Below are 12,449 nucleotides of genomic sequence, written 5' to 3'. Positions count from 1 at the left end.
TGCAGAAATAGAATTTTCCGCTACGATCGAACGCGTGGGAACTTCGCGAAGGGATTTTTTCTGCATGAGTGTGTATCACAAACTAGTCCGGAAAAAATGGTGACGAAAAAAACAAATACGAAAAAAAGCAATATTGCGTACGTATCACGCTACGGGTGGTAAAGTGGACAATTCGCTGATGCATCGAAGCGTAGAAAGTTACAGAGGAGCAGCAAAAACAAATAATTGCTTTCCGTAACGATGCATCGATAAACTGCTTTGTGTTTTATCGATAGTTGCTTTGTATTTATTCTGACAGTATTTTCAAAGTTTTAATAATATACAATTCCTTAGTTTTAGCTAATATTTACAAATCTCAATCAATCAATCTCTTTCCTGAGTAAAACCGTAAATTGCTATTTCAAGATTTATAGAAATATTTATTTAAATAAGAAAGAAATTTCCGATAATTGTTCCAATATGCTATATAAATATCAAAAAATAAAACGTATATATTCAAAACAACATCTCGTAACAATTTTAATTGTTCAATTGTTAAAATAGATATATATTTTTTGATCTCTGCATCATGCAGTAAAAATTTGAAACTTATACTAACCGACAAAAACAATTCTGACCATTTCTCGTTTAGCAGAAAATTTAAAGTTAATATACAATACCAAAAAATTTATATATATATATATAAAGTTAATATATATCACAAAAATAATACCAAAAAGTGCAATATAAAGCTTTTAATATTTTCACAAGCAACTCATAACATCAACTTTGCGTTACATGTTAGATAATTTAATTTACATTTAAATCTGATTAATTTATAATTATAGGATGAGGAAATAGGATTAGCACAAAATTCAAAACAAAATAAGATATTATGTATGTCAAAATTATAACGTTTTTATTTTATACATAATACAGAAAATGATACAAATAAATAAAATTTATATTATGTGAATCGATTGAAAATGAGTCCTCTCTCTTTTCTAATTTATATAAATATAAATATCTTAATATCTTTAATAAAAGAAAAATTAATAATGTATTTATTACGATAAATATATTATTATAAATGACATATTAACATATGATTTTAAGTTAATTGACTGATATCAACCATTGCTAATATTATTTTCTGGATAAAATAATTAGCCATTCATCATTATAGACAATAATTTATAGACATTAATTTAAATGCATTCATGTTATATTCTCTTTTATAATTATGCAATGTGAAGGAAATAATACAAAACAAAATTATATGCAGAATGTATATTAAATACATCTGAAGATTCTTAATAAATAAGTGCACATCGAAAATGATATAGTTAGGTTTCTTATTAATTAAAACCTTCTTCGTGTAAAACAAATATCAAGATATTATAAAATTCGTCACTGCTTAACAAGAAGCAGATACTTCTTGTTTAGAACGAAATAAGATCCTTTAGAACGATTACAAGACAACGTAATTATTGTGGAAGTAATTATCATGCAAACTCGCTCTTTCTCAACTTTTTCGATAGACGTACTCATTAATCGGAATAAAAGTAGACTTATACATAATTGGACAAGATTTATTTCTTGCATATGTTCTTATATAAATTAAGAGAAAATTTTTGACACATTAATCACAAATGCGTTCGCGATCTTAATTTCATACAACTGGCATATATAATTTTATGTGATTCAATAGTTATATTATAGAATATCTATTTAATAAAAATAGCCATTTTATATTATAAAAATTATTCTTAATAATAATTGTCTTTATAATAACATTCCGTAGAAGAATTGTCAATTTTTTGTTATAAAGAAAGAGAGAGAGAGAGAGAGAGAGAGAGAGAGAGAGAGAGAGAGAGAGAGAGAGAACACAAATATATACATTGCGATGTATAGCACGCTGTTGTATGTTGTATACGCGCGTTTATCTTGCTGCCATTCGTGTTACGAGACTCGAGCGAATAGCGTTATCCTCATAACACGATCGCAACAGGTGCTAGGAGATGCAAACGCGACGATTTGCGACGATTATTATAATTAATGAAATTAATAACTTATAAGTATGAGAAGCGAAAGTTTTATTGATACGAGTATTTCGTGTGATTTATTCACCCGAAACAAAAATTGAAGCACAATAGATATTGAAATTATAAGTGATCGTTTCATTGCGATATTGTGATATTGACGGCAAATTTTTTCTTTTCCGATACTTTATTTTAAGATACCGTACTGTAATCGAATTGCAAAACCAAGTAATTCACGTAATGTAAAGCCGCGGGGTATATCGATCGTTTATTAATAATAAATTACAAGGAAAGATAGAATGTATATTCTGATGTTCTGAAGTTTGTTTTGTATTATATTCAATATATATACGTATACTTTGGCAACGAGAATCAACAATCACGCAATGTCACGCTTCGAGTATCAGTGTTTACATATGTTACCTTGTTGTCATTCGTGCGGCGTCAGTCGGGCAGAGAAGCAGCGAGTTGCTCAGCGTGTGTCGTCGTTGTGTGAAACGTTATTACTCCTTACGATTATTACACATATTAACGATTATTCGTAAACGTTTTTATTTTTAATTATCACTCGTGAATTCTGTTACTTCTATTACAAAGCGAGAGAGTAAAATTGCCTTAAAATATGAATGTATAAAAACTGATTAGCAATAGAAATGGCAATGCGAGTGACGCTTGAAGTGGCACGATTTTCTAATGCTAAACGAATAGTAACTTCGTGAGTTTTCGCCCGTTGTTTTCCCGTCGTAATATACGTACATAATAAAGTGTAATATGCATAATGCGCGTTGCGTGTGATTAACGTCGGGGGTGCCGTGCAAAGTGTCGCGCGATCGTTGTGTTTTGCTGATTAGTGCGCGCGTGATCGTAATTAACACTGTTTTCGAGTGTCGTGAATGAGTTGTAAGAGAACAGCTGGTGAACAAGAAGAGAGGAAAAGGCCCGAGACATCAGAAAATGATAAAGCAACTTGGGGTAAGCAATTCATAATTTATTTAATTTATTATCGTTATTTGTAAAATTAATCGATGATTCATCTCCGCGATGGTGATATACATTTCACGTCATTATGTGAATATAAAAATTTTATATTTTATTTTGAAATACCTTTGAAGTTATTTAAAATTGTAACATTTTTTAAATAATTCTTCATTTTTGAAATATCTCGCATCGTGCCTTTTTTGCACATTTAATTTGCTCATATAATTTGCGTATCATTTTTGGATCGAGAGAGCGCGTAATACACAAATTGTCGAATCGAATAATTGAAGTGAAAAGCCGTGATATATCGACCATTTATTAAAAATACATTCATTTCGCGGACTTCATATGTTGAAAATATTTTGTTCGTGCAATTTCAAATTTTGATCGTATTTTCATTTATTATTCATGTATCTCTCAAAATAAAATTTTGTCGATAATTTGCCGAGAAATTTTTCGATATTATTAAAATTTTGAGAAAGTATTAATGATAAGAGCTTATAATAAGTAATTTATCTATATAATACATTCACACTTCATGCAATTACATTATAAATTTCTCTTTTTCCTAAAATGTACTCGCAAAATGCATGCTTTTGCGTCTTGCCATGTTCATCTTTGAATCGTTCTTGATAGTAAACACAAATATCCGGTCCCCGAAGGTAAGCCCCTTGGATAGAAAGTCGCAAAACGCATGGAACGAGGCAGCACGCAGGCGCCCGCGTGCTTGGCGGCAAAGTGGACCGGTACGCGTCGCGGCGCCCGGCGTTTACTCCTCAGTTGACGTAGCCGCGTCGTCGACGTAACAATATGCTCCACGTTCTCGCGATCCCGGTGTTCTGCATCGCGACATGGGTAACCGCGCTGAACGATCCGTCATCAGGTAAATGTCCGAGTATCTTCGCCCGACATGATCTCCCCCGCACTGCTCTCTGCACGAGATCCGAACGACGTTATGCACGATATATGCAATTGTGATACGCTCCCTCTTAGTGAATTTTTTCCTCGTTTTTTGCCGTCTTCGATATCGTCATAATCTCGCGGCGTCGCACCGAAAACGCATAATCCTCGTGATCGAGGGGATTAACGTTCGAGATCCTTACGATCGAGATTTTGGCGATCCTCGCGAGAGACGGAGAGAGAGAGTAAAACAGTCGCACTGTTTTACGACTGTTTCGCATACGACGGGGTTTCTGCATGCGAGTATTAACTGCATTGTCGCGCGGTCCCTCCCTCGGCGGAATTTTACGGGCGGCTTTTACGATTGCGGTTTGTTTATTACGCGAATGATAAAAGTCGGTGGGGGTGATTACGGGCCGGCTGTAATTTAAACGAACGAGATTGCTGCGATCGAGTCACCTATTCCGCGCCACCCTAGCCGTCGCAACGTCGTATCGCTTCGCTTTCGCTTTGCTCCGATCCCGCGGAAACGCGGATTGTGCTGCGATATTGTAACACAAATTTACTCTTATAAATTATAAATATATAAAACTCTTTGCGACGAGTTTCGAATCATAATCAGCCGCACCTCTTTGCTCAGTTTTCCTCGCTCTATGACACTATAATACAACGCGCGGGATCCTTCAAACCTAACATTATTCTAGGACGAATAGTCTCTTATTGAAGATTTCCTTGTATCGACTGAGATTGCATTTGCTCGTAAACGAGAATATAAAATGAAAATAGGTGCATTCATATGGAAACGTATAAAGTCGACATTATATATATCTCCTCTCTCTCTTCCTCTCTCCTAACTTGTTCTTTCCTCGGCATTTATATTGGTACCCTTTCTTTCGCCTGTTTTCTCGTGGCCATTCCATCCCCCGCCGCAATCGCTTATACGAATCGTGGCAGGTACAAATTATCACGGCAGAAGTTAGTCCAATGAGCTCCCCTTATCCTCTTTCGCGTGATAATAATTATTCTCTCTTTCACGGCAAGTCGACTGGGAAATGGGTTCTTTAGCCATCGGACGGGACACTTCGTAGATCGTGCCGGAGATCATCCGTTTATTCGCGCCCAAGCGATTATTCTTACGTCGCGGGCCAGCGAGACAAACGGCAGAAATTTAAAGGGGAGTAATCGCGAGATTTCCCGGACGCGCGCGGCGCGCGTCGGCACGTGGTATGTCAGCCAGATTAGGAGCTACTGAAATACGCCGGCGCCATTATGCGCGGCTTGCGCCGTAATCGCGCGGGGGAGTCTAATGACTTAAGGCCGAATTATCGCGCCGACGACCGAAGGCTTCGTAAATCTACTTGGCTTTGCTCTCCCGTTAATCGTCCGCATCTTACCGTCCGAATTAGTCCCGAATTAGTTGCGAATCCCCCTACCTGTGATATATCGCTACGACGAAGTACCCTGCTTTTTAATCAGCGTCTTCGGATTGCGTCACGTTGCTCCTCGATACGCACGATAAGACTCGTAATCGAACACTCGCACCTTTAAATATAGTCGTCACGTCACGTGAGTTACTTCCGCTGGAATGCCTCTCGCAATGTGATATTGATAAAAGCCGCATACACTTGCGATTCTCAAAATTGTTATAGCCTTAATTTATGCACGACGGGTCGGAATAAAGTTATCAGCTCGCGGGTATTTTTATCGCTCGCGAATGAAATAGATATTTTAGACGCAAGTGCGTTTTATGTATATTTGCGAATAAACATAGAAATTTGAGCTTTATTTTCTGAGCATCCATTTCCAATTTTTTGTACGTGGAACAATCTCGATTTTGTGTATTTTTTGGCATTTAACTAAATTGATATTTTTGTGGAAACTCTATATGCTACTGATCTATATATAATTAAAAATCAGTTTATCTGTTTCTAGAAAGCTAATTTTTTTATAATTTATAAAAATATGCGTGAAATTTGACTTACAACATTTTATTATCGCAAAATAGCTGTTTGAGTTTGAATTTTTTTATTTTGTAAAAATTTATAGATGATATATAAGCATCGAAAATATTAAAAGAAATAATAATTAGTAAAATAAAAATTCCTGTTGCTTATGATAAAATTAGATTTTTAAAATTTTGTTAAAAAGACGAGTATATTAGATTATCCAAATTTCTATATATTATTCGCAATTTATTTTAATTGAAAAAATATGACATAAAATGATCATAAATACACTTTACATGGAGGGACTTAAAGTTATGTCATAGTTTTTATTATTCAAAATAATGGTTCGTAGGCTTTATTTATTCATAATAATGCCATTGAAAATACGATTTTAATTGCAGTATTATATTTATCTTTAATACGATTTTAATTGCAGTTTCATATTTCTTTTAAAAATCGCATTTATTCGTTCGCCTTTATTGTTAGATTACGTGTATCTATTCTGTCAATTATGTAAAGTTATCTTTTGTTTTGTTTTTTTATGAAAGATAAATTTTTGGACTTTAATAAATTCTAGATTCTATAGATTTTTTCTCCATAACTGTACAACAGGCGTTGACGAGGTATCAATTGTTCATTACATTATCTTCATTTGAAGTTTGAATTGATCGTAGAATTTTGTACTTTGATCGAGATGATGTTTGCAACAAGCAATCTGGTAATGGAAGGGCTAAATTAATTGCTAAAATAAGTGTTCCTCAAATACGAAACGTCAGTTCCCTGACGTTACAAGGAGCAATTTGATTTGTTAAGTACATAGTTTGAGAAAGCGGAACAATTATCGCATATTTCCTATTTTGAAGTGACGGCTGACGGCGTATGATTGACGTGCCGACGTATATTTTATTCACACTGGAAAGGACATACGCTTTTATCATGAATTTCTTCCTTACTGTCATGTATTATTAATGCAGACTGTTCAATTTCTATTATTATACATTAATTATTAATGACAGATTTTTTGATGAGTCTAAAATGTTTTATTCTTCTTAAAATTATTATCTGAGATGGAAAATTACTTCTCTATTAAATTCATAAAAAATATATAAAATTAAAATTTTAATAAATTGAATTTTATAAATATAAGAAGATATCGAAAGCTTCTTTTTTAGTTTAAATAAATAGAGATTTAATTCTGATACTTAATTTAAAGCCTAATTGTTAAGTTTTATTATCAATAGTATTTAAATACAACATATCGTGAGTTTTTATAAAATTTTTATTAAAAATTTTAGTAATACAAGTAACAAAATATGACTAAAAGAATCTAGATACGAGACAAAAATATGAAATGTTTATCAATTTTTATCAAATATTCGAGTATTTGTATTTCAAATTAGTACTTTTTATTTTGCACATCGTGTATAAAAAATAATAATAAAATAACAAATAAATACTGAACGGAATACTTTTAAAAATGTATAATAAATAACTTTTATAGTTAAAATATAACAAAATGCAGTAGGAAGATTATGATAACATTACAGTGTGCCTCCAAGAGAGAAGCCTATACTTTCTCAACGTAGTAAAACTGTCTTTTGTTAATAATGTATCGCGTCGAGCAATTAATTGCAGGAATCTGTGATTGGCAAATCGTGTGATATTTGCCAGTGCGATTTTGCGTTTGATTGCACCTAATTCGCAAACAGCAAACCACTGTCGACACACCCCCGCGTATTTGCACGCGGAATCGGTATTAAACTAGCAACTCTGGAGTGCTTCGCGCTCCGAAATCTCCGTAGTAGCGAAATACGGACGCGTACGTTAGATAAATATGCGCAGTCAACACACACGCTTTGGCACACCTTAGCTTCGGTAGGTATGTGGTTCTCAGTTTTTTGGCGTTTTTTTTCGTTGCACGCACCATCATGTCTCATGCATCTACTTTTTGGCATGAGCAAAGGGGAATGTATAATGACACGCGAGTGCACGCGGTTCACAGCTTCAAAGTGCATCAACGCTATTCGCTTATGATAGAAGCGCTTTTTAAAGATGATGATAAGCTTAGAAACTTATGTATTTCTCGCAGTCTGTATTTAATATCTAAAGACCTGTTCCCTTTGCTTATATTTCTAACTGCAAATATGTAACATTGTAATTAACAGAATATGTAACATTCTAATTAATTAGAAAAATTAGAATACAAGATGAAACTCACAAACGAAAAGTAATATATATATATATATAATTTACATTCTAATAAATAAATAACGGGTCTTCATTTATTTGAAAGTAATGTGACACTTCATAAAACATCAAAATGTATATACTGAATATTTTTATTACAAGATTACAAAAAATTTATATCATATTTCGACGAGTAAGTTATACCACATAAAGTCTTTTAATTATTTTGCTCTCATCTGATTTGCGGTTAAAGTTGAATGGTGCATTTGAGAGCGGTATTATTTTGAACCTCTTTAACTTTTTCAACTTATCAATTTTAATGCTATTGTTAGATAAAGTTTTATTCCCAGATTTAAGAATAATAGGTGAAACTTTTTCTCAAATTTTATATATTATTGAAACTTTATTGTTTTACTGTTCGAAATATTACTTTTTTTTTTAATTATATAAAACATGATTATTTGCTTTGCAAATAAAAAGAACAGAGAAGCAATCGTTGAAGATATTAACGTAATAATAAAATTTTTTAATATGTAGATGCAATTCCTAAGAACGAAAATAATGTAATGGTAGATTTATTGAAATTGCGCGGGAAATTCATTAGGATAGAGAGCAGTGATATGTTTATGCATTCGGTGCATCTTGATATATTGAGGGCGACTTCAAAGTGCACCTCACAATTAGCTCGGTGCTATCGCGAAATTAATTTTTTTCACGCCGTCGGCATAGGTGCACAACACGAACGCGCTTAGACTCCTAAGCTAATGACTTAAACGAGCCCCATTGGCCGATAAAATCCTTCTCCCTCATGCGTCTAACATTGTGACGTTATCAGGTTTTTTATTCAGACTATATATAAAATGGCTTAAAGATTTTTTACTTCTTTTAAAATTCTTGTGTAGATAGAATAATATATATATATATAACTTATATATACAGTTATATTTAAGATATCTTTTTTATTACAAAGATAAGATTTAATATGCCGTGGATATTTTAACACACAACAATTTTAACAGCAATTTATTTTTCAATAATAACTAGATTTAAAAAATATATTATTTTACAGCAATTTTACAAAAAAACTACCAGAATTGAAAAAAAACTACATGAATTTTATCAGGTTTTCATGCTAGTCTTTTAGAGAATTATTCGTTTGTTCTTTGACTGCCAAGAGCCAATATTTATTGGCATATAAAATATCGAGCACGAATATTTCGACTAATTGTCAAATAGAAAATAAACGAAGGAGGAAATGCAGCAGTAGTATATACAGCAGATGTATTCAAATATATTTTATATTTATAGTTTTTTTATAAACATAAAATTTTGGAACAATTCACGGATTTTCCTATATGTATTTAATCCTATAATAATAATAATATATAAAATTTTTATTTTTTGCCTAAATTTATATTGAGAGAGGATTGAGAATATTAATATTATTTATAGAACATCAAAAAGTATAATACAAATTTCTTCTTGTATTGTATATCATAGAGCGTAAATTAGTTAGATAGATACAACATGGTACGCGAGGAATTGAAGACTCCATTCTCTTCCATAAACTCGCGGAGTTAGTCTCGGGACTGGCGGAGAGTTAAGCGAAACGTTTTCTCATTGCAAGAATGGAATTGTTAAACAGCATTTCCGTGCTCGCATGTGCATGTCCCTTCGCGAGAATGCAGGCTAGACACCTGCGAGGTGATACGATCTCGCGACGGGGTCGAGTGGGACAGGGCCGCGTAAATTATGGCGGTGTTTTGAGTTTGCTACCGCGAATTCACAGCTAATGACCTTTTAACTTCTCTCTCGCGGAGTGATGTCCGCGTGTCGTTGTGCGAAAGCGTGCTTTTCGACGACGATGACAACGAAACGAATTGCACGCACCTTCGCTACTGGCTTGCTACATTTGTCTCCTTCTAATTGTCACGCAAATAGCCATCGCGCGAGCGAATGCCATATGCTTTTCTCCCACGATCGACCGATATAGTAGAACCCGACGAAATTGGATCGTTTCATCGAATAGGCGGAAAAATGCATGTGCTATAACAGTAACGTTATTGGGAATCTGGCGAAGCGAACGTTGTCATCGGTTTTAATTCAATTTTACGGTTTCGCGACCTTTATAAACGCCTGTTACCGCAATCACCAATTTTATCATATCCTCGAAACGATGTTTATAATATGTGCTAGTTGAAATATATATATATATATATAAGTTAACAAGTATATCAAAATCCTGCAATTATAGTTTCACAATATAAACGTCAATAATATGAAGTGTGTATGAGATTGATCCAAAAATATATATATATATTTGGATCAATCTCATACACACTTCATATTATTGACGTTTATATTGTGAAACTATAATTGCAGGATTTTCATATACTTGTTAACTTCGATCAGTACAGTATATATGCATGTTACAGAAAATAATTATAACTTTATCTCTCTGTAACATGAAAATTTAATCTTAAATCGGTTTATAGGTCATATCTATTAGTCAGTGTTGTGACATAATTTTATTAAGGAGATTTATTAAGTGCAATTTCTGTCACGATTTTATAGATCAAACTAAAAGCAGATAAGATACCGCTAAAACATTTGTTGCTATTTATAGAAAAAAGAAAATTTTCAGAAAAAAATTTTTGAGTATATAAAAATCTTTTATAAATCTTTTTAAAAAATTAACGCAACAATATTTAACATAATACACTTTGCTTGAAATAAATATATATAGGGTAGGCCCAAACGGCCAGACTTGAAGATTTTACGGAACGTTTGAACCCACTTTGTATTATATAAAATAAGATCTAAAATATTTATACGTATTTAAATGAATAATATAAAAATATGTGATTTTTTATGTCTAAAAAAATATGAAAGTCAATACAAGTTTTATGTTAACTTGTTTCGGATCTTCTTATTAACTCTGCAATCTTTGATTGTTAGCACAAGTGTAATGTTCCGTAATTTTTTTTTACCATATCTGTTTCTCCTTATCGTTGTTTGTTGTATTCTGAGTTAGATATATGCAATTCTTCATATTTTCTCAGTTATGCTAAATACTTGCATGTTACGAGAATTTCATGGCTAATTACCAATGATAAATCGTAGGGCAACGCTAATGACGTTCGTTCGAAGGGAAAAGGAGCATTTATCATTGCCGCATTTTCATCGTCGGCCTACAATGTAATACCGCTTCGTAATTCTGACATTGTTGTACCGTTTCTCTCGTTTTCTATACGTATACACGGCTTTTATGTCGAGAGAGTGGTCATGGTTGATCTATAACGGACATTAGTTACACTTTGTCATTTCTTTCATACGATTATTTTTAGTATTTAAGAATTAGATTTTCATATATTTGTACATAGCAGAGAGATTTATCGCCAATTATTTTACACATTATATTTGCATGAATCTAATAAATTCTAAAGATGACATTTCATATATCGATTATGATACTTTTATGATACAACAGAAAGGAAAGGAAAATATCTGTCAAATTTTTAGAATACAATTTTAAGAGTTTAATATTAATATTAATATTATAAATACAATAATAAAATATTATATTTATTAAAAATAAAAATTTTTTTAAAAAATTATTAAAAATTTAATTATCTCAGAAATTCTTAGATTTTTTGCAACTGCTTATAATTAAAAAAATATTATTAACACTAAAATAATTTTTAACATAAAAAAGATAACCCAAAAATTTATACGTAAAAAAAGTGCTCCATAGATTGAATCAACCTGATTATTTATTTTACCATACTTTTTATGTTAATGTTGCATGCAAATGCGTTGTATTCGTGACAGGTTCTATAATGCTTATTTTTTTTATATTTAAACAATTCTATTCATTAGTTAATTCCTATTCATTAGTCAAAAGTTATATTTTTTTCTAGTCAATGTTACATTTTTTATTACATCAATAGGATTGATGCATCAAGGATGCAGGATGTAGGATATTGTGTTATTTTATTTAAGACAAAAAAATCTTTATAAAATTCCGTTAAAATAATTGCTGAAATTTTTAAATGCATAAATAAAATATTTATTTAAAAAGTTATATTTCTTTCTAGTCAATGTTACATTTTTTATTACATCAATAGGATTGATGCATCAATCCTATTGATGTAATAAAAAATGTAACATTGACTAGAAAGAAATATAACTTTTTAAATAAATATTTTATTTATGCATTTAAAAATTTCAGCAATTATTTTAACGGAATTTTATAAAGATTTTTTTGTCTTAAATAAAATAACACAATATCCTACATACATAAAAATAATTTTTTATTTAATATTTTGAAATAGAAACTGTAAAAAACAAGTTGCTCTTAAAATATTGCTAGCACATTAAATTGAAATAAGATATTGGAAAATATATACAAAAATTG

The 12,449-nt window shown here is 31.8% G+C and overlaps 1 protein-coding gene across 6 annotated transcripts in view; it reads left to right on the top strand.

The window, feature by feature from the left end:
- Nucleotides 1-2,469: 2,469 nt before the first annotated feature.
- The window catches only part of LOC126857593 (neurotrimin-like), a 75,590-nt gene continuing 65,610 nt past the window's right edge, over nt 2,470-12,449 (top strand). For 5 of the 6 annotated variants that reach the window (XR_007688525.1, XR_007688526.1, XM_050607213.1 and 2 more), the window contains exon 1: nt 2,470-2,993. Coding sequence is in view for 4 of the 6 variants with exons in the window: in XM_050607212.1 (XP_050463169.1) it covers nt 2,915-2,993 (79 nt within the window). In the remaining 2 variants the exon portion in view is untranslated. Of the gene's footprint in view, nt 2,994-3,793; nt 3,883-12,449 lie in introns of those variants that run through there. The other variant, XM_050607211.1, reaches the window with a different exon arrangement.

This window comes from Cataglyphis hispanica, chromosome 22, assembly GCF_021464435.1.
Source record: "Cataglyphis hispanica isolate Lineage 1 chromosome 22, ULB_Chis1_1.0, whole genome shotgun sequence".
Taxonomy (NCBI): Eukaryota; Metazoa; Arthropoda; class Insecta; order Hymenoptera; family Formicidae; genus Cataglyphis; species Cataglyphis hispanica.
Note: the sequence above shows the minus strand (reverse complement) of the source record. Positions and strands in the feature narration are given on the sequence as shown.